Here is a 21,745-nt window from a genome sequence, read left to right on the forward strand (position 1 = left end):
TGTTCCCTGCAAAGACTGCTGACACTTGAAGAATTAAATAATTATAATAATGATGATAAAATAGAAATGGCTTTTCCAGCTGAACAGAAACTGAAGACAAGGAGGTTCCCACACCCGTTGTATTGTTTTTGGCACTGTACTCCCAAAGCCCCCGGGAGGCAGATGTCTGGGCTCTCTGAGTCGTGGTCATGGAAGGGGGCGGGGGAGGCAATGGGGACCTTTGGAGAATTTCAGGGGCATCTGTGGGGACTTCCCGCCCCAAAAAGCCAGGCTGAGAACTGAACAGGGAAAGGGACTTGTCTTGTCTTACTCTGTTCGGAAGCCTCAGAAGCTTCAAGAACAAGTCCTGTAAGAGGGACTCTCAATGTTGTAAACACCCGTGTAGAGGCCACTGCCTGTTAGCAATTGAGGGGTGCCAGGCCTTCTCCTGATGGTTTGACCTTAGTACCCCCAGGACAGGAGTGCCCAGAGAAACCTGGATGCCACGAATAGGTGGATCATGCTAATAAAACCACAAGGCAGAAGACAAAAAGGAAAAAAATCATATCCACTCAAACACAGATTCCCTCTCAATAGACCTAAAGCTGCTTGAAAGCTTCTAGAAAGCAGGGGCATGTCTGTCCATCTCTCAAGGGAACACCAGGGGAGGAAGGGACTTGTCAGTGCAAGGAGGAAACATGCCAGTTGTGCAATAGGCATCTCCCTCTAGAAACGTGGTTGACCTTGGGGGGTGGTGAAGGTGAGAGGAAAGAAGGAGAGTGGAGGCTGGAACATGGCTGTCAGGGCTTGTGGCCTTACCCTAGGCCTGACAGGCCATACTCACTAATATGAAATCCTCAGGGCAGCCTCTTGAGAGCCACACTATCTGCATCCCCCTTTTGCAGATGGGTAAATGGAGGCCCAGGAAGTCCCTTGCCTGAAATTCTGAAGCCAGACAATGAGGAAGGCTGCTGGGTTGGAAGATGGGTCAGATGAGCTCATCAGCCCGGCTGTGACTACTGCCTCCTTTCGTTCTTCTTCGCTCGGAGCTGCGACAGCCTCTCCCCAGACTCACTCAGCTTCCCACCTCAGACCCTTTACACACACTGTTCACTCTGCCAGGAACTCTGTTCTCTCCCCTCTTTCCTGCCTCCTTCCTCCTCCTCCAGGCTCTCAGCCAGACCACCACTGTGACCCTCTGTTTTTTGGCCTCATTTACACTATATTTTTCCTTCTTAGGATTGTTCAAAAACTGTAATTAAATAATTATTTATGGGGCCATTTATTAAAAGTCAGCCTCCCCACTAGAGAACCAGCCTCAGCAGGGAGGGCCTTGGTCCCTGATCGTTGCCTCCCCTTCGGTTTTGGCACACAGTAGGCACACAATCAATAAACACATGTTGAATAAACAAATGAACAAAGGAATGGACTTGTTTCCTGGGGGGAGACCTGGGGGGGGGGGCCTTAATCTTCCTTCCCCAAAAGGGCTCTTCCTTATAGCCAATGCAAGTTTTCCCAGTAGAGTGTGACCTTCGGGTAATTAAAAGGTGAACAAAAATCATAAATTCTATATTGTACATATTCCAGTGATTGTTGTTTACTTGCAGGGTGTGTATTAATGTGTGCAAGGGTGTGTGTGTGCACGCACACGTGAGCCTTTGCGGATGGGGAGAAGGTGGTCATTTGGTGATTTACTGCAAAGCAGCTCTTGAACAACTCTGGAGACCCTTCAGGGATACTAGTTCAGAGGCCACCAAGGGTGCCCTACCTTATTTGACTTCCCTGTCTTACCTTTTGTCGGCCACAGCACCCCCTGCATTCACAGGATGACAACCTGCCTCTTTTTGAAACTCAAGAAGGAAGCCTCTCTTGCTGTGGGTCTGGGAATGCATCATTAGGTGTGCGCAGAAAAGGTGGGGAGACAGCCCTTTGGGTGGGAGGTGGCCGCTCCTGCAGCCAAGTTATGACCTGGAAGGAAGGCGCCTGTTTCTGTGAGCAAGGTCTCATTTGTTTTCAAAAACGTCAATTTGTAATTTCTGTTGCATTTATATGATGGTGGCTTCTTTGAGTTTACACAGGATGTCCCCGGCCCCTCCTTGGGGCAGGAGCAGCTGTCCACTTTGTGGATGAGGAAGAAGAGGCCCGAGAGGCCCTGCTCACAGAGGAAGGGCCCAGACCCCGGACACACTGATGGAAGTCGGGCAGGTGACCTTTTTCTGGTCCCTGGTCGCCAGGGCGGTGAGAAACAAGGCCTGCCCTGCCCTCACCCAGTGCCCCCTGAGACCCTTTTAGTAGGAGCTCCTGGCTTTTTGCTGCTCTGGAATTTACCTTAAAACAGCATTTTTTCTGGAAGGAGTTAAAAATGAAACAAGCTTCAGAGAAAGCGGGGCCGGGCTGAGGCAGGGCTGAGGTCAAGCTCCCACTGCACCCTGGCTGCCACGGAGCTGGGGGGCGGGGGGCAGCGGACAGGTCCCGCAGGGGAGGGGGGAGGGGGGCGGGCCGGAGGCGAACGTGTGCGACTGCGACGTGCGGGGAAGGGGTCCAGAAAACTTTGTGCTCTTCTCCAGGACCCGGGCCCTGGTGGATTCGCTGGGAATCCGCTGCCGCCCGCCCCCCATCCTGTTACCCCACCTCTGGCCTCGGGGGCTTCCGCCGTTCCCGGAGGGTGGAGAAAAGGCGGCCCCGCGGGTCTCCCACCACCCCCCGCTGACCCCTCCTCCCCTCCAGCACACCCCTTCCCCACCGCGCTCCTTTTGTCCGTCCCCTTCTCTCCGGCTCCCGGCTGGGCGAGATCCGCGAGGCTTCGGCCCCCCAGAGGGCCGGGGCGGGCGAGCCGGGGGCTGTTCTCCGCCCCCTCCCCCGAGGAGAGGCAGCCCGCGGCGGGGGCACCCCGGAGCCGAGGCCAGCCGCCCCCCTCCCCCAGCGTGTGCCATCTGCCGCCTGTCAGCCTCTCTCCGCGGGCCTCGATCCCAGGCGCCGGCGGGGGTGGGGGAGCTGCTCGCTCGGCCCCTCCCTCCTGGCTCCTTCCCAGGCGCCTCGCGGCCTCTGCCCTCGCCTTGGCCCTTGGCACCCCCTCCCCGCCCTCGCGGCCGTGCCCGAGCTGCGAGGGGCGGCTCCCACCGCCCTCCGGGAAGGCCAAGACGTTGCACGCTCCGGGACAGCAGCGCCGGGGGGGGTGGGGGGTGGGGGGCGGCGGCCCGGGGTGGTGGTGTGGGCAGCGCCAACTGCGGGGGCGGGGGCTGGGGCCTGGGTCTCAGTCAGGGGACATCTCTGTCCGGCCCCTGGCCCCTCTGGGGATCCCCGCCGCCTCCCGGGGTCGAGGTGTCCGCCTCGGCGTCGCGTTTCGCCGGCCCCCCGACTGTCCCTCGGAGGCGGCCTTGAGCGCGACAGCCTGGCCTCCCCCCGTCCCAGCCCCCCCGCAAGCCTCAGGCCTTCCCCGCACCCGCCGGCCCGCGCTCCCCAGCCGCGGGGTGCGGGGGTGCGGGGGTGCGGGGTGCGGGGGTCGGGGGTGGCCTCGACCTCCGCAGTCGGCGCAGCGAGGGGTCGGAGCCCGCAGGCCGGGCGGGTCCGCGGAGCGAGCCGAGCGGGGCGCGGGCCGGGCCGGCGGGCGGGCTGGGGAGCGGCGGGGCGCAGGCGCCCTGCTTGGGGCGGGCGCCTCTGCCCGGCCAGCCCCCGCGCGGCGCTCGGCGGGCAGCGGGTTTTTCCCTGAAAGGTTGCCCTGGGTAACTCGTCTCCGAGGGGACACAGCCCTCCCCTCTCCAAGTGGCAACTTATCGATCCGCGAGATTGATAACCCCCAGCGCCGCGCCGCGCGCCCGCTGCGCTCTCCCAGCTCCGGGGCGCGCCGGCCCAAGGTGGCGCCACTCGCCCGGGAGGGGGGCGGGGTCGGGGCCTCTCCCCCACCCTGGACCCGGCCGCCTGCCGCGGGTGGGGGAGGGGGAGGCTTCAGAGGGACGGTTTCGGGGAGTCGCCTGCCCAGGGCTCTTCCTGCGTCTGAGCGCTTCCCGGGCGGGCTCTGAGGCCGAGCCTCCGTTGGCTCAGGAGTCGCAGGGACGCGAGGCGCCCCCTGGTGGCTGGGGCAAAACTTTGGGGGAAAGCGGGAGCAGGTTTCTTTTGTCAAGCGCCGGGGGGGGGGGGGCGGGGGGGGGAAGGCAGTGCTACTGCAACGTTTTGGGGGCGAAGATGTTCCTTTTATTGTCTTGACTAAGAAATGCGCACCCAGACGCACCATCCTTACAAATGCAGGTGTGGAGGGGCGAAAAGAGTTAGCTCCGTGGTGGGAGAGTTTGCAGATGGGGGGCAGGGATGGTCTCCAAACACCGACCGGTGGGCAGAGTCCACGAGGGAAAAGCCGAGTTCGCAGATAATTCATGTGCGTGGGGCATAATTTGCGGAAGTGGCCGTGCTAGGGCAATTCACCCCAGTGGGGCCCCCCCCCTTCTTTTTGCAGTTTGTGATGCTAATTCATCTTGGCAGCACGCGTGGGCCCTGTGTCAGTTCCCTCCTCCCGCCCCGGGTGCCGCGGGCGCCCAAGTCGGGGCCCCGCGTGCCGGTGCGGTGCCCGCGCCCGCGCCGTGCCTGCCGCCGCCGCCGCCGCCGCGGTCCGGGTTTTGCGGGCGGCCGGAGCTGTATTTCCAGCGCTGTCCATCGCTCGGTGCTGTTGGCCCTCTCTCCGTCTGATCCGAGCCGGAGCAGTGCGGGGCGCCCCACGGGATCAGAGCGCTCCCCCGCCGGGACTCCGCTCCTCACATCCTCCTGCTGGGACCCGGCTACATTTCCAGCCAAGCCTGGCTTTATTATGTGTCTCTGCAGTGCAGCCCCAGCAGCCGGATCGGGAGGAGGAGAGCCAGCGACCACAAAGAAGACAGGAGCGCAAGGGAGGCTGGCGGGCGGGCCGGCGCCGGCTGGAGCGCGGAGGAGCCGGGGCGCAGCCGCCGCCGCCGCCGCCGCCGCTGCCCGGGAGGACGGGAGCCCGGCCGCCGCCTGCTCGTCCTCCTCCGCCGCCGCGGCCGCCGCCTCCCCCCTCTCCGAGCCCCTGGCCCATGGAGGCAGCTAGCGGGGCCGGCGACTTGGCACCGGCCTGGGGATCGGCTGCGCGCCGCGCGCTGAGCTCCGCAGCCCGAGGGCAGGCAGCGGCGGCCCGGCGCACGGGCTGAGCGATGCCCGGGGCACGGGCGCGCCTGCCCGCCGCCGCCTGAGCGCCCCCGCGCGCCCCTTCCTCCTCCGGGGGGCCGGCGCCGGACCGAGCCGAGAGCCAGAGAAGGGGGCGTGAGCCAGGGGCCCCGAGCTGCGGCTTCCGAGCCACTGCGGCCGTTTCGAGCCCCCCCCCCCAAGTAGGCTGAGTTGAGGGACACCCCTCCCCATCCATCATAATCTCCAAACCAGGCGTTTGGGCATTTTTTAGCCATTAATATTTATTATTTTTTTGTGCGGCAGGGGAGAATTTGAAGGCTTCTTTTTTTTTTTTTCCGGGGGGTGCTGAGCTTCCGCGCTCCCGACCGCCTCCCGGTCTCCACCCCCCCCGAGACCCCCTCGACTCCAGCCCCGTCCCCCCTCCTCAGATGGGTTCATTGTGAGCTCCGCACCGGGCTGCGTGGCCGGACGCCTGCAAACTTTGCACAAAAATCCGGCAAGGGGCGGAGGAGGAGAAGGAGGAGGAGGGTGAGGGTGGCGGTGGGGTGGGGGAGGGAGGGAGGGGGCCGCAGGGGCCGGGGGCCGGCGGGGGGTGGGGAGGAGGAGGGGGGCGGCTTTTTTTTTTTTTTTTTTTTTTTTTTGCATAACTCGGCTCGGCCGAGTGGCCTCCGGACTCCCCGCGCCGCTGGGACCGCCGCTGGGACCGAGAGCCCCCGGCTGCCGCATTGCAACAGGCAGGGCCCCGGCGCGGCCCCCGGGCCTCCCCCCGCCCCCGAGCGGCCTCGGCCGGCCCGGGCCGTCCCCCCCAGGGAGGCCGCCCCGGACCTACGATCCGCTCCCCGCAGCCGCCGACCCGGCTGCAAAAAAAAAAGTTTCCGAGAGGCAGGCGGCGGCGAAGGGGGAGAAGGGCAGCCCGGAGCGGCGGGGGGCGGCGGGGGGAGCCGGCCGCGGAGGGCGACGGAGCGCCGGGAGCCCCGGACATGTCCAGGCGGAAGCAGGCGAAGCCGCGCTCGGTGAAAGGTGAGCGAGCGAGGCCCGGCGGAGGCGCGAGCAGGCGAGCGGGCGGGGAGGGCGGGAGCGAGGGAGGAGGGACCGGCGAGCGGGCGGGCGGCCGGGGACCGCGCGAGCGAGCCGAGAGGAGGAGGAGGCGGCGGCGGAGGAGGAGGCGGAGGCGGAGGCGGAGGCGGAGGGGGAGGAGGAGGAGGCAGCGGGAGCGCGAGGCGGCGGCGGCGGCGGCGGGGGGGGCGCGGCGGACCCCCCCCCCGCCCGGACCCTCCCGGGGCTCCGCGCCGCCGCCCGCGGGGGGCCCGGGCCTGGGGCGCCGCCGAGGGGCTCTGGCCGCTCCCGCCGTGCGGGCCCCGGGCCCGCGTGGCCAATCAAGGGGTGCGGGCCCGACTTGGCGGGGATTGCGAATCTCGGCGGCGGCGGGCGGGCGCGGGAGGAAGGAAGGGGCGGCGGGGACGGCCCGCGCGAGGCCCGCAGCTCCGAGGCCGCCCCCGCCGGGCCGCGGGCCTTGCCGCCCCGGGACGCCGAGGCCGAAGGCGGCGGGCAGAGCCTGCGCGCGCCCCGGCCGCCGGGCGCCCCCTCCCTGTCCCCGGCCCGGGCCCCCGCACTTCCTGCCTCCTGCGCCGAGGCCAGCCGGGCCGGGAGCCTCCGCCAGGAGTTCATTGTCTGCGCAGCGCCGGCAGGACGCGGGTCCCCGGGGGAGCGCTGCGGCCGCTGCGCGCGCGCCGCGGTGGAGGGCGCTGGGGACCCAGCCCGAGCCCTCACGGCCCCGACACCGAGCCGGCTCCCTGCGCCGGGCCCCGGGGTGCACACGTGAGGGGGGACGCACAACACACAGACCGCCTGCGCCCCCCCGCCCCCCGCCCCCCGCCTCCTCTGCTTTGCTTTCTATTTCCATCCCGGGCCCCCGGCTCCAGCGGGCCCCTGGAGAGCAGAGGCCCCAGGGAGAGGCCGCGCAGGCGACGGAGCCCCTCCCCTGCCCTCCGCTCCCCGCAGACTGGCCTCTTCAGGCCTCGCCTGCTGCTTTGTCCCGATTCCAGCGCCTCGGGTGGGTGCCCGGCCGGACCGTCGAGCTGAGAGATGACAGAGGAGGGGCAGGATGAGAGCTGCTAGGTCTCTGGAGCCAAGAGTCCCGAGGCTCTTGTCCTCTCCCAACTCCCCTGATGACCTCTGGCCCGAGCCCAGTTCTGCTCTGAAAAGTTCATTTCCTGGAGGCCTGCGCGGGAAGGCGCTGGGGCCCCGCTCCCTTCCTGCCAGCCTTGCTCCTGGCTGGAAAGTCTGGGACTGAATCTGGCAAGGAGGGTCCTGAGACACCCGCCATTGCCTTCCTCCTAAAGTCCCAGCAGATTCCAGGGCGCCTGGCTGAGCAGAGACTGTCCCTGTCATCTTAGAAGCAGACCAACTCCGTCCAAACTCTCGCAAGGCAGCTGCTCCCTTTCGTCCTTTTTCCTTGAGAGAAGTTGGTCTTGTTCCCCTCACCGGGGCAGACATCCCAGTCTGGGATAACCTGGCCTGCCCCGCAGAATTGGGGATCCCAAGGATGTTCTTGATCCAGGCGCAAGGAAACCAGAAGAATCCCAAACAGGGGACTGGCAGATGGTAGATAGATGTTTGTCCTTTTGCTGAATAGAAGGGGCTCTGTGACTTGAGATAATATTTGATTTCTTTTTCTCTTTCCCTGGCTCACTGCTCGCTCTTTCAAGAGCCACTTAAGGTGGCCCCGAAGAAAATGTAGACTCAGGATCTGTTGGCTGGGAAAACAGTTTTATTTAATTCAGGCAGTTGATCTTGAGTGAACTCTGTGTATAGGAGCAGGTTTTTTTGTATAAAGGAAGTTGCAAAGCTTAGCTACCTGTCACCCCAATCCCTGCCTCCAAACCTCCTTATTTTAGAAGGCGAGACACAGAAAGCAAAGGTAGAGCAATTTGCAGTGAACAGATGGGTGGGTGTTTCAGAGTTGCTCGGACCTAATTCTAAAACCACTCGGTGTTATCTCCGGGAAAGACTCAAGAGTTGGTCTCAGCCTTTCATGAAATGAGCCTTGGCGTGATTTTTAATGAGTGTCTCTCTTTAAATCTATATGCGGGCATGTATAGCCAACAACTCAAACTAATTGGTGAGGGAAAGACAGCAAAGTGAGAACCAGACCAGTGGAGGCATTTTGAGAAGTATTGTAAATATCAACCACACAGCGCCTTTCTGCCCTTGGAGCATGAGATCCTCTGTTTCTCCCTGTGGTTCTTTGCATTTTCCAGAAGCAGCTCCAACCCTCGGCTCTCACCATCTTGCCTTTTATTCAGTTTACTGGGGTGAATAGGGTGGAGACTCGGCCACTTATCAAGGGAGGAATTAAGAGAGATGATAATTTGAATAGATAAGAGTTTCAGCAGGTGATGGATTTATTGCATTTCAAGAACTGCCTCCCCCCTTTCTCAGACAATATTCAAAAGTGTGTGCTTGAGCGTGGACAGCTCCACACCAGGTGTTTAAAATGACAAGGGCTTCACCTTTAAAGATGCTTGAAGGTGCTTCTTAAGGAACGGTGGTGGCTTTTACATTTTATTTTATTTTATTTTGCCTCCACTGCTGTGTGTCAGGGCTAACGTGGAGGCGTTGCAGACTTCTCCGGGCCCGCGCATTCTGCTGTGAGAGTCGCTTGACTGTAATTCGTAATTGATCTCGGAAATGTGAAAGCCCATGGCAGGAAGGAAAGACAGAAATATAACAATTTCTAATGGATGCCCTGAAAGTGTGATTTGAAAGCCCCGGTGTTGCTACTTTGAAACTCAAACAGGCGTGGGGTGGTGGGGTGGGGGTGGGGAGGGGTGGGGGTAGGGGGGTCTCATTTTCCACTCCCCGACATAACCTTCCTTCTGGAGTGGGGGGTCACCTGTCCCCTCTGGCTGTTTGTCCTTCTTTGGAAAACCTAGCTCCCAGGGAGGCCACCCAGCAAATAGGGAACAGGCCAGGGCACTAGAACAGGGACAGAATAGCCTCATTGGTTTTCGAAAGCCTTGTGATTAAAAACAATAATGATAATAACACTGAAACCCCATGAATGTTACAAAAGTCACATTTTCTGACCGATTTTCCCTCCCTACACCATTCTACCCCTTCCTGTCTCCTGGTGGTGTGGTGTGGCAGTTGTGAGGTGATTTGTTTCCTTTGATAATTTTGGCCTCATTCTCCAGGGCTGTTCTCATCACTTCTCACTGATGTTATTTTGGCTGATGATATCAGGTGACTTGGTAACCTGTCTCCCTTCACCTGCGCTGCCTCCTCAGATCCACGAAACAGCCTCTTTATTTATGTATACGGAAATTAATACATCTTCTTTTTTCCCCCAGACTCAGCTTAAAACTTTTGAATGATTTTAATACTGTTGATTTTCCCCATCTAGCAACTGCCTGTTAATTACCGTTCTTAATATTAATTAGCACTCAGGCTGTGTCCACGCACCCCCCACCCCAGTCAGCATCCCAAACTACCCCCCCCCACCCCACCCTGTGACTTCTCTGCGCTCCCCTCCCCTTCTCTGTCCTCCTCTCCTGCCAGCCGGCAGCTCCTCAGAAAGTCCATCTTAGAAATTTGGTGGTCTAGGGACTTGGGAACAGTAGTTCGCCACTGCTTGTGTTTCCATGGAAATAATTGAGATGTAATAAACAGAGGCGTTCTGAGGTTACAGGTTTCTTGATTCAGCTGAGACCACATACAAGTGTAAATTGTCGAGATTTGTTTGGCTAAAGGTACGTGATCTTGTAGGAAGGGCAAAACAGATCCTTTATTGGAAACTCCTACGTGGATTGAGCAGTGACATTTAATCCTAATTTTTAATCCTCTCCCTCCTCTATCAAGTCACCGACTTCCAGCCAGTTGGACGAGCCTGTCTTACTCTAGAAAACATCTTTTATGGCTAAGTGATTGCTGTTTATTAGATTCTTAGACCCGTTTTCTTGCAAAAACTTAATTAGCGATAAAATAACTGTGTGGCAGGAGGACCCTGCTAAACATCTAACCATAGGTGCCCAGCGTGCATTCATCACGAAAAGTGCAAAAAGCTGGTGACTTTACAGTGGTAAAGTAACTCGGTAGAACCGGCCAGCCCTGGCACTGTTGTGGTGTGCTACGGTGTGTCAGCAGACGAGGAGGGAGAAACCAGAGAGAGGAAGCAGGAGTACAGCATCTTGGAGCACAGTGTTGCTAGCTGGAGACCAAGGGGGGATCCGGTTCAGTCTAATAGAAAGTTGCAATAATTGCTGTATCGGTAGCCAACTCTTAAGCTGGTGGCTGTGGAATTCTTCCCCTGATGTAGGATTTAATAGTCTGGCAATTAGATGCATTGATTTCTCTTAACTGTTCATTTGGATGTGTAAACGAAAGGAACCTGCCACTGAGGCTGATGGTAGGGGCGTGCTGGCTGCCTGGCTCTCGGAAAAAAGGCTGATGGAAGTGGTGGTAGGAGGATAGGATTCTTCAGGGCGGTTTTGAGGCCGGTTCCCTCTCTTCGCATTTCTGCTTGTGGAATGAATAGCACCTGTTGTTCAGATACTGTTTAAAAATAAACAGTTAAAAAATAAACCGAGAGCGTTTACAGTTATTTCTGAAAAGTAAAACATCTTCCCTGCTGCAGATGCTTATAGAGCAGCAGCTCTGTCTTTGAGTGGCCGGACTCACATATTTTTGGCAGGTGGTCTTTTAGGTACCAGAGGGAAAAGTCACAAAACACCTTTGCCCTGAGTTCCAAAGAGACCCCCTGCTGGAGATTGAGTGTCTTGTCCGATTCCTCTCCCCCACCTTACACCCCCCCACCCTGCCCCCATCCCCGCCTCCAGAACACCTCTTAACTCCCTGCTCCTGCACCTGCAGGGTGCTATAGGTGGCACCAACTTTTGATATACAGTCATCAAAAACTCTTTGTTGGTAAGCAAGCAGAAGATGGCTAGCTTTCCTGACTGCCTCTCCACCACCACCACCCCCTCTTTTTAAACTAAACTGAATGGGGATCCCTGGGTGGCTCAGCGGTTTGGCGCCTGCTTTTGGCCGGGGGCATGATTCTGGAGACCCGGGATCGAGTCCCATGCCGGGCTCCCTGCATGGAGCCTGCTTCTCCCTCTGCCTGTGTCTCTGCCTCCCTCTCTTCCCTCTCTGTGTTTCTCATGAATAAATAAATAAAATCTTTAAAGAAAAATAAACTAACCCTTTTGTCGAGGCTAAGGTGAATTTACCTTTCGCGGACCTTGTCTATGATAGACTAGTGTTTGCAAAGAATATTAGCCTCGTGTCTTGAAAACGTTTGCCATGGATATCAGGGCTTCTTTCTTATCTGCGGGCCTAGGGTAATTGCGACAGAAGAATACCTTGAAAATTGTTAGTGGGCTCCGCATTACTGTGGGTAACCAGGGAAAACTTGGATTGGCAAATCTGACAATTTCTGCAGCTTCCTGTCAGCTTGCAAGGGCATTTTGTGCGCACGTTAGTCGGGAATCAGAGTAGTTTTGCACCCAAAATGGACTAATTAAGCCTGGGTCGGTTGTATCCCAATTGAAGTTTTCAGCGCTGTCAGCTGCCTCTGCCTACCGTGGGAGAGGGAGGGTGGAGTGGAGTGGGGGAAATGCTGATGGAAAGTTTTGATTCATAGCTTACCTGCCAGGATCGGTGGCAGCCAACGATTGGGGTTGTACACTCAGTAAATAAAAATACTTTACCTCTTTGAAGGAGCGCCAATTAGCTGATTGCTCTGTGTGGCTGTCTTTAAGGAGAATGCTGTTTTACCCATCTTCTTGTACAAAGGTTTGATTTTTAATGTCTTGTGAAAAGGATTCTCTTTGTCTTGATTGATGTCAGGAATAAAAGCATGATGGTAATATCCCTTTGAAAGCTATTGTATTGTCAGCCCTGGCTGACAGCGGGAGGGCCTCCCAGCGTTATAGATTAGTGCTGTGAAAACACTGACATTTTCTTTGTTACGTTGCTGTTGTTCTACTTGCAAAGTCAATTACACAATGTTGGAGCTCAGTTACCGAGTTGACTTTGGAAGTAGCAACGTCTTTCATTCTCATCTTAAAGATATAATTTTCCTTTGTTGCTGTTGTTTTGTTTTGTTTTCTTTCTTTCTTTCTTTCTTTTTTGACCTGCCTCCGGCCCCCTGCACCCCCCCACCCCCACAAGAGTCTGAACGTATTCGCCAGGCAAACACACTCTAGTTTCAATTGTGACAAGTCAAATTCAAAGATTGCCACGTCATTATCTCCGAATTCTTCTGCTCATTCACATTTCAGTGGCTTCTTATTGATATAGTGACTACAGCAGCCAAGATACATAAAAAACCCATCAAATGAGATTACAGTGTTGATAATATCTTATCAAGTGGGTTGTTCTCTGGATTTGGGACCCTTGCGGTTGGCAGATTCAGAGTTTTCTTTCTTGTTTTTCCAGTGGAGTCTGACCTGGGCTGAACCAGGTTCCTGGGTTGATGGAACGCCAGCAACAGTGTTGTTGTAGAAGATTCATACGCATTCTGATCTGAGAGGCTGGAGCTGTTGAGCTCTGGAATTAGAAAACCCGAATGACATTATGGCAGAGGTGGAAGGGGTCTCCTAAGAGACTCATGTCACCCATCTGTCTCCCATTGAAGAGGGGAGGACTGGGATTCTAAGGTGGTCTACATATGCATTTACCGAGTGCCCCTGGACCTGGCAGTGATTTGCATTCCCATGTATGTGTGTGGAAGGGAAGCAAGGCTTGGTAGGTCCAAAGCTGAAAATGATCGGGGTGGATGTTTTATATTCATCCTCTCCCTTCCCCTTCACCCCAGCCTTGCCTTCTCCAGAAAGAAAAAAACCTAACTTCCTTAGTTCTCTGAACTGGCCCCAAAGAGGCAGTTTCCTGAGAATGGTCAGGGATCGGGGATGATGCTGCCACTGACTTCAGATGACAGGGACCCATCAGGAAACTCCGTCCGAGGACACTAATTGTGGGCCCCCGAAGTTATTATTATGAACCACCAGACAAGAGCCTATGCTCGCCAGCAATTTGTCAGGACTAATTTTGTTTTTCTCCAATAATTGAAAATTAATGTCTTGAAGTGAAAGCAGATGTTCATGCCATCTTCTGAATTGGGATATAAAATGGGGCTCTGTAGATGGGCTCACTAATTTAACAGCAATTTTCCTCTCGGCTAATGGGGGTGCTGGGGCTGCTGTCACCTAATGGTCGGGGTGAGAGGATGAGAGAGAGAGAGAGAGAGAGAGAGAGAGAGAGATTGGGAGAAAACTGAGCCCACTTGTGCAAATTCTCCTGTCTGGGGTGCATGCGGCCAAGCCCTGCGAAGGAAGGTGTGGTGGGTGTGCTCGTTTTAGAGGGAGAATATGTCAATAAAATTTTTCCTTGAGCTGTGAAACTTGGACCATTCCTCGTTTTGAATACTTATTTGCACAAGAAGTATTTATGGAGATTATGGCATGGCATTATGTTAGAAAAGGTAAGGGGAGCCTTGATCCTCTGGGAGAGCGTGGATTCCTGCAGAGTGGACTGTCAGCTGCATGTTGGTCACCTCCCCCTAACGAAAAGCTGGTGAAAATCGCATTTCTGGGGCTCCTGGCTGGCTCAGCCAGAAAACCATGCAACTCTTGATCAATCTCGAGAATTGTGAGTTCAAGCCCCACATTGGGTGTAGACATTACTTAAATAAATAAATGTTTAAAAATTGCGTTTCCCCAGGCCCAGATGCTAGAGATGCTCACCCAGCTGGTCTGGGGAGGGGCTCAGAACTCTTCTTTTTTTTTTCCCTTTTGAAGAGAAAATTGAGATGAGACATACATAACCTAAAATGTACCATCTTAACCCATTTCTAAGTGTATGGTTCGGTGGCATTAGTACGTTCACATTGTTGTGCAACCATCACCACCATTAACTTTTCATTTTCAGGCAGCACCCAGCTAGTGGTGGGTTGCGGGGGGTGGGGTCTGAGCCCACCACCCTCTGAGGAAACCACCCAATTCAAGGGCTCAATTTTCTGGGGTAGATAGGAGAAGAAGGCTCAGAAGCTGAAGGGACTCTGGAAAGCTGGCTCTAGTGTGAGAAAAGAGATTGGTGTGCCCAGAGATAGGGCAGGGCATGAGATGAGGGGCCTCATCGGGGCTGGTGGCAGAGGGCAGCACAGGGGGATGCTTAGCAGCTGAGTGATCTGGTGACCAGTGTCACGATTAGAACATTTGTTTCTCTCTCCTTGGGGACAGTGTTCGTTTGGGCCTGGCTGGGTGTGAATTTGTCCGGTGGCCCTGGCAGGGCAGATCCTCACGACACCCATACCTGCCTGCCAGGACCCAGATAGCCCTCCCTGGCTCCCCCGGCTCTGGATCCTTCAGGAAAGGGAGGGACGGCAGTTCTGGAACCACCTAGTTGCCTGGCTTTCCAGTCCTGGAGGGCCGACTACCTCCATCCGGCCCGCGGGTCTGGGCATTGCTGACACTCGTAGTGTTCTCCTCCTTGGAGATGCCAGGCACCTTTCTCTCCCCTGGTTTTCTCTGTAATTGAAATTTGTCCTTTCGTTACCTGGGCATGAATTATTTTTTGCAGTGTTGTCATTCCCTATCCTGCTGTGAGGTTTATCTCTTCTGTTGATCCTAATTAAATAAAACATACTGTTCACCTAACTCCTGTTGCACTGAATTTTACCTGCCTGAAGGCAGAGTGATGGCCATCTGGGCTTGGTTAGGGAGCAGGGCATGGCTGGGGAAGAGAGCTGGGGTGGTAGTGGCCCCCACATCCAGGCTGGGTGTACCCCCTTGGCCTGGGGGCTGCAGGACATTGTAGGCACCAGCAACAAATAGCATATTTCTAGTTCATGAACCAGAGAAATGGCTTTGTCCCTACCCCCTGGGGCTGCAGGTCTGAACCTGGGGAGAGAAGAGACAGCCACCAGGTCGAGGGAGTCTCCAGGGAGAGGGGGAGGGTGGAGAGTGGGTTCCCAGAGGAGGGGAGATGGAAAGAGGGGGCAGGCTCCTGTCGCCTGGGGTGGAGGCTGCAGAGTGCGGGACTCTCTAGGGAGCAGTGAGCAGTGCACACGTTCTGGGTGCCCAGGACGGCTCTGCAGATGCCGTGTGCCCCTCAGGGAGAGAGTGGCCAGCCAGGGGCCTGGCCCATATGTTGGGAAGATTCAGACTTTCATTCCTTTTGCCTTTGAACTTCTTGGACTCCTGCCAGTGCCAGGTTGAAAAAGCACCTGGAGGTCACTTCACTCAGACCTCCTTGGGTATATTTGTAGCATCCTTAGTTTCATCCAGCCTCCCCTTGCACACTTCCACTCTCAGGGAGCTCACTACCTCTATGCATTTTTAGCTTGAGTTTCATTGTTCTTCTTTCCCTTAAATCCATAATGTAGGGTGCTTTGGTCCTAGTTCTGTCTCCTGGGGCCTTAGGGAGTAACTCAAATCCTTAGTTCCCAGAGCAGCCCTATTGAGAGTTGGCAAAGCCTGCCTTGCCCCACTCATTCAGGAGCAGGAAATCACAAATGGGATATGGTCAACCTGGTGGTCTTCTGGGACCCCATGCTCATTGGTAGACACCATTGACCTGAGCTCCCGAGTCCTTGTGTTTATAGAAGATTTCTTACGTGAGTGAGTAGATGTGCAAACTTTGAGGGGATAAATAACTGGATGGGTGAGTGAATGAGTAGTGGACAGTGACTGAGTAATGAGCAGATGTACTCCAAGTGAGTGAGTGAGAGGAGGATCTGACTTGGGCTTATCGCCCCCCTCTCACTCCTGCCCCTTTTCCCAGCATCTTTGTTGGGGTCATCTGCCCCCTCCACCTCCTCCAGCCCCTGTTCCTGTTCAGGAAGTGAGATGCCCCATTCTGGAGGACTGGGGGCCCTCATACCCCTTGCGGTTGGGTGGGGATGGCTTGTGCCTATTCTTCCCTTCATCCTCACCTACACTGTGGGTTGCAGCAGTCTGCTGTGAGCTTGCTGCTACTGGTGATCCAAGGCTGTGTGCCACGCATTGGGCTAGATTGTAAAACATCGTTTTTATTATTTATTTTTAAAAAGATTTTATTTATTTATTTGAGAGAGAGAATGAGAGGACACAAGCAGAGAGAATGGCAGAGGGAGAGGGAGAAACAGGGTCCCCGCTGAGCAGGGACTCTGATGCGAGGCTCCATCCCAGGACCCTGGGACCACGACCTGAGCCCAAGGCAGATGCTTAATCGACTGAGCCAGCCAGGTGCCCTGCAAAAACATTGTTTTTATTTTTTTTTATAATTTTTATTTATTTATGATAGTCACACAGAGAGAGAGAGAGGCGCAGAGACACAGGCAGACGGAGAAGCAGGCTCCATGCCCTGGGAGCCCAACATGGGATTCGATCCCGGGTCTCCAGGATCGCGCCCTGGGCCAAAGGCAGGCGCCAAACTGCTGCGCCACCCAGGGATCCCTAAACATTGTTTTTAAATGCTAAAAGCAATATGACACTTTCATACCAAATTCTCAATAAAATTCTAAGCAAATTCTAGTACTAATTCAAAACAAAACAATTTTTCATTGAATAAACTCCCTATTCCATCCCCCCTTCCCGCTACATGGCCCAGGGGGCTTTGGATTGGACATTTTTGAACTGGTTCGGTGTTGGCCAGGCCTATGCAGCCCAGCTTTTATTCAGTTGCCTTTGAGACCTCCTCCGTCTTTCAGGGACCTGTTGCCCCTGAATAGCACGTGGAGTGAAGGATGGAGTTGTGGGAAGTTTGCAGGAGAGAAAAGATGGGACGTGTTTGCAAGGGAACCTGGCAATTAAATATAACTCAGAATGAAAAGGAAAGATCCCCTTCTGGCTGAAGGCCTGAGTCAAGAGTGATTTATTTCTCTCTGGAGTGTGGGAGTTGTGGGTTGGAGGAAACATGTTCTGTGATCTTGGGCAGGACAGCTCCCTCTATGGGCCTCAGTTCTCCTGTCTATGAAATGGGATGGAACTGGTTGGCTGAGCTACCTGCCTTAGATGGTTTAGGATTTTAATTCCTGGAACGTGAGAAGGGGGAAACATAAAAAGCTTTGGTTTTATTTTATTTTTTTCCCAAAGATTTTATTTATTTATTCATGAAAGACACACACACACAGAGAAGCAGGCTCCATATATATAGGGAGCCCAACGTGGGTTCCCAGGATCAGGCCCTGGGCTGAAGGCGGCACTAAACCGCTGAGCCACCCGGGCTGCCCAAGAAGCTTCGGTTTTAAAAAAATACAGGCTAGGGGTGCCTGGTTGGCTCAGTGGGTAGAGCATGCAACTCTGATCTCCGAGTCATGAGTTCAAGCCCTGTGTTGGGGTAGAGTTTACTTAAAAAAACAAATAAATAAAAAGTTTTTTTTTTTAATTTCAAATTTTTATTTAAATTCTAGTTAGTTAACATATGGGATAAAATTGGTTTTAGGTATAGAACTTAGTGATTCATGACACCCTGTGCTCAACACAGCGAGTGCCCTCCTTAATACCCATCCTCTGGGATGCCTGTCAGTTCAGTGTCCAACTCTCGATTTTGGCTCAGGTCATGATCACAGGGTCGGGAGATCGAGCCTGAGCCCTACGTAGAGCCCAGTGAGGGGCCCAGTGCTTAGGGGGGAGTCTGCTTGAGATTCTTTCCCTTTGCCCCTCCCCCTGTGAGTGCATGCATGCTCTCATTTAAGGCTCTTTAACGCTCTCTCAAATCAATCTTACAAAAAATACCTGTCACCCATTTAGCCCACCCCCCACCCACCTCACTCCACTAACCTTCAGTTTCTTCTCTATAGTTAAGATTTTATGGTTTGCCTCTCTGTCTCTCTCTCTCTCTCTCTCTCTCTCATTTTTTTCTCTTCCTTTGTGTTTATGTTTTGTTTTTTAAATTCCACATATGAGGAAATCATATGGTATTTGTCTTTTTATGACTGATTTATTTCACTTAGCCTAATACCATCTAGAACCAGCCATGTTGTTGCAAATGGCAAGACTTCATTCTTTTTATTTTTTTAAATTTTATTTATTTATTCATGAGAGACACATAGAGAGAGGCAGAGACAGGCAGAAGGAGAAGCAGGCTCCCTGTGGGGATCCCGATGCAGGACCCCGGGATCACGCCCTGAGCCAAAGGCACATATTCAATTGCTGATCCACCCAGGTGCCCCAAGATTTCATATTATAAAAATATATAAAATATATAAATATTATACATTTATAATATAATACATGTTATTATATATTTTATAAGCATGTTATTAAATATATAAATATTTATTTATATACTATAAATATACCATGTCTTGCTTAACTATTCATTAGTTGATAGACATTTGGGCTCAAAATAATAAGTATTTAAAAAAAGGCTAGAAAGATATTGTTAGGTCTTATCAATTGTTACTTTGTACAGTCCACAGAGTGAGAATTCTGAAGAAGCAGCTTTAGGAATCCTGTGCAGGGCAGCTGGGTCCTGCCTCGCTCCAGACCCTTTTGAGCACTGAGGGGAACATCAGATAAGAGAAGTGTCAAGGGCTTGACTGTAATGTTGGTGTCTTTGCAGGTGTCCGAGAGTTCAACTGGTGATGTCCTTGGCTCTTTGGGCTTTGGCGGTTTTGACAAACATCATGGGAGCAGGTTCTCTGGTGCTTCTGTAATCTGGGAACAGTGTAGGGAGAGGATGACCGGGTCCCACATATGCCCATCCAAAGCTAGCAGCATGGCCAACCTTGACCCTTAGGGAGGATACATGGAGGGACTTCCCTGTGCCAGACTCTGCCTTCAGCTCTTCTCATGTGTTCGTCCGGCTGTCGCCTCAGCTCTCTGATCTTAGTTTTACAGAGGCACAGACAAGCACAGAACTACCTTTTTCAGAGTCAACGGTCAGAGGTAGCAAACCAAGCCAATAACCACGATCTTTATTTATAACTGCCCAATGGGCTGGAAGAAGCAACAGAGAAGCTCATGCTTTCTCTGGGGTCTGGAGAAATCCTCAGACTCTGGGCCAGGAGAGGGGGCCATGGGTAAAGGCACAGGAGTTCTGCTCTGCTCCCCACGCATCTGTAACCTGCCTTTTGGGGTATCTACATTCACATCTTATAAAAAAAAGGATTTACACATCTTAAATAATTTAATCCCTTTCTTCCACAGAAGTAAGCACTGTTATCCACAATTGTCTTTGCCCCCAGACCTTTTTATGTGATGCATTTACACAAAAACATGTATATATACCCATACATACGTAATTTTAACCCTACATAGCATGATATACTGCTTGACTATACTTTCTGTTAGGTGCTATTTTTAAGTAGCAGTGAATTTCCAATCTTGGTTGCACATTAATATCATCTTAGGCACTTCGAGGAATAACATTGCCTGGACCCTACTACCTTCGAGGATGGGGCCCTAGTCGTTCGTTCGTTTGTTTGTTCCTCCCTTCCTTCCTCCCTCCCTGCCTTCCTTCCTTGCTTCCTTCCATCCTTCCATCCTTCTTTCCTAAGCTTCGTAGGGAATTTGAGTGTGCAGCCAGGGTTAAGAACCGTTCATCTAGGAGATACTGCCATGTTGGTATTGTAGATTTACTACACCTGCCATCATTCTATAGAATGGGTGCACCGGAATCTATTTACAATTCTCTGTTGATGGACATTTAGTTGTTTCTAGTTTTCCACTGTTATAAATAATGAAGCAGGGAGCTTTCTCGTTTAAACATCTTTGTGTTTCTTAGGCTAAATTCCTAGAAGTTAAATTGTTAGGCTGAAGGGTAGTCACTTGAAAAATTTGATAGGTATTTTCATATCGTCCTCCACAAAGGGTGTACCGATGCAGGCCTCTCCTAACTCTTGCCCACGTGCTGGTGTGTTCTTTTTTTTTCTCCTCCTCCTCCTCCCTCTTCTCCTTCTCCACCTTCTTTTTTCCTCCTGTTTTCCTTTTGCCAATCTGACAGGCAAGAAATAGCTTGTCTTTTAATTTATATTTCTCTGATTACTAGCTGGGTTGACTATTTTTCTTATACTTATAGACTTTTTATTTATTCTTCAGGAAGGGGCACTGCACTGAATGTGGAGCTTGGGGGTTTGGGCATTTCTTTCCCTCGGTTAGTTCTTCAGTCATGTCTCTTCTTCCTTCCAACCATCTATCCATCCATCATTTGTTCATCATCTACCCATCCATCATCCATCCATCCATCCATCCATCCATTCATCATCTATCTATTCATCCATCCATCCATCCATCCATCCATCCATCCATCCTTTGTCCATTTATCCATCACACATCCATCATCTATCCATCTATCATCCATACATCTATCACCTATCCATCTATCCATCCCTCCACCCATCCATCCATCTATCATCTGTCCATTCATCCATCACCCATCCATCATATATCCATTTGTCATCCACTCATCCATCTATCCATCATCCATCCACTCATCCATTCATCCATTATTCATCCATCATCCATCCATCTATCATCCACCCATCATCATCCATCTATCAATCATCCATTTATCCATACATCATCCATTCATCATCCACCCAACTGTCCATTCATCCATCTGTTATCCATCCTTCCCTTCCCTTTCCCTTCCATCTAAATCCTGAATATTTTATCCAGGCGAGAATCTTAGCCCCTGCTCCAAGGAGGATGCAGAGATGAACCAAATGGAGGCCATGCCCTCCGGTAGTTCACAGTCTGGGGAGGATATAAGACCCTGACCATAGAGTGAGATAGGGCAGCCTAAGATGGAGGTGTAGGATAAGGGCCAAGAGAGGTTGGAGGGGTTCCTCTTTTTTGTTTTTTAAGTAATCTCTACATCCAATGTGGAGCTTGAACTCATGACCCTGTGATCAAGAGTCACATGCTTGAATGACTGAGCCAGCCAGGCGCCCCTGGAGGGATTCTTTTTGATGGAGGGAATCAGGCAAGATCTGGAAGAGGGGTAGTGTTTGATTTGGACCCAGAACAACACCAAGAACAGTTACCATTTAATGAACACAACTTGTATACAGGCACTGGACAATGCATTTTACAGGCAGTATCTCATTTAATCTGGACACTCATTTCTGACCATTCATGTGGGGGCTTTGGGCTTTTTTAAAAAAAGATTTTATTTATTTATTCATGAGAGACACATAGAGAGAGGGAGAGACACAGGCAGAGGAAGAAGCAGGCTCCATGCAGGGAGTCTGATGTGGTACTTGATCCCAGGACTCCAGGATCATGCCCTGAGCAGATGCCTAACTGCTGAGCCACCCAGGCATCCCATCAGGCTTTCTTATTCATGAGCAATAATGGATCTTAGAGAATCCTCAGCTGAGCTCCCTTCTGATGTGAATGATCAGATTTTCTCAGAGAGGGCAAGTCAGATGTCCAAGGTCATATAATGACCTTGTGGCAGAATTGTGCCCGAGATCAGGGCAAGGAGAGGGGGGCAGATCTTGCTATCACTGTTCCAGGGCAGATCTTACCTTGGAAACACCTGGGACCACTCAGCTGTTGGGGTGTGGGTACCTGGGCTCCCACCTACAGCCTCACCATATTATTGGAAAGCTTCAGTTCATTTGCTGTGAAATGGGAGCTCCATTCCCAGGAGAGGTGTGAGGGTGAAATCTCAGGAGTGGTGAGGAAGGAATGGCCATCCA

The 21,745-nt window shown here is 53.3% G+C and overlaps 1 protein-coding gene across 7 annotated transcripts in view; it reads left to right on the forward strand.

Moving 5' to 3' along the window:
• The window catches only part of ZNF423 (zinc finger protein 423), a 344,022-nt gene that overhangs the window by 3,968 nt on the left and 318,309 nt on the right, over positions 1–21,745 (forward strand). Inside the window, exon 1 of one of the 7 annotated variants that reach the window (XM_035713460.2) lies at positions 5,771–6,132. The exons of 5 other annotated variants lie outside the window; for them this stretch is intronic. In XM_035713460.2, coding sequence (XP_035569353.1) covers positions 6,093–6,132 — 40 coding nt within the window. In that variant the 5' untranslated portion in view covers positions 5,771–6,092. Of the gene's footprint in view, positions 1–5,770; positions 6,133–9,781; positions 9,864–21,745 lie in introns of those variants that run through there. One more of the 7 variants, XM_025446829.3, reaches the window with a different exon arrangement.

Source organism: Canis lupus, chromosome 2, assembly GCF_003254725.2.
Source record: "Canis lupus dingo isolate Sandy chromosome 2, ASM325472v2, whole genome shotgun sequence".
In the NCBI taxonomy this organism is placed as follows: Eukaryota; Metazoa; Chordata; class Mammalia; order Carnivora; family Canidae; genus Canis; species Canis lupus.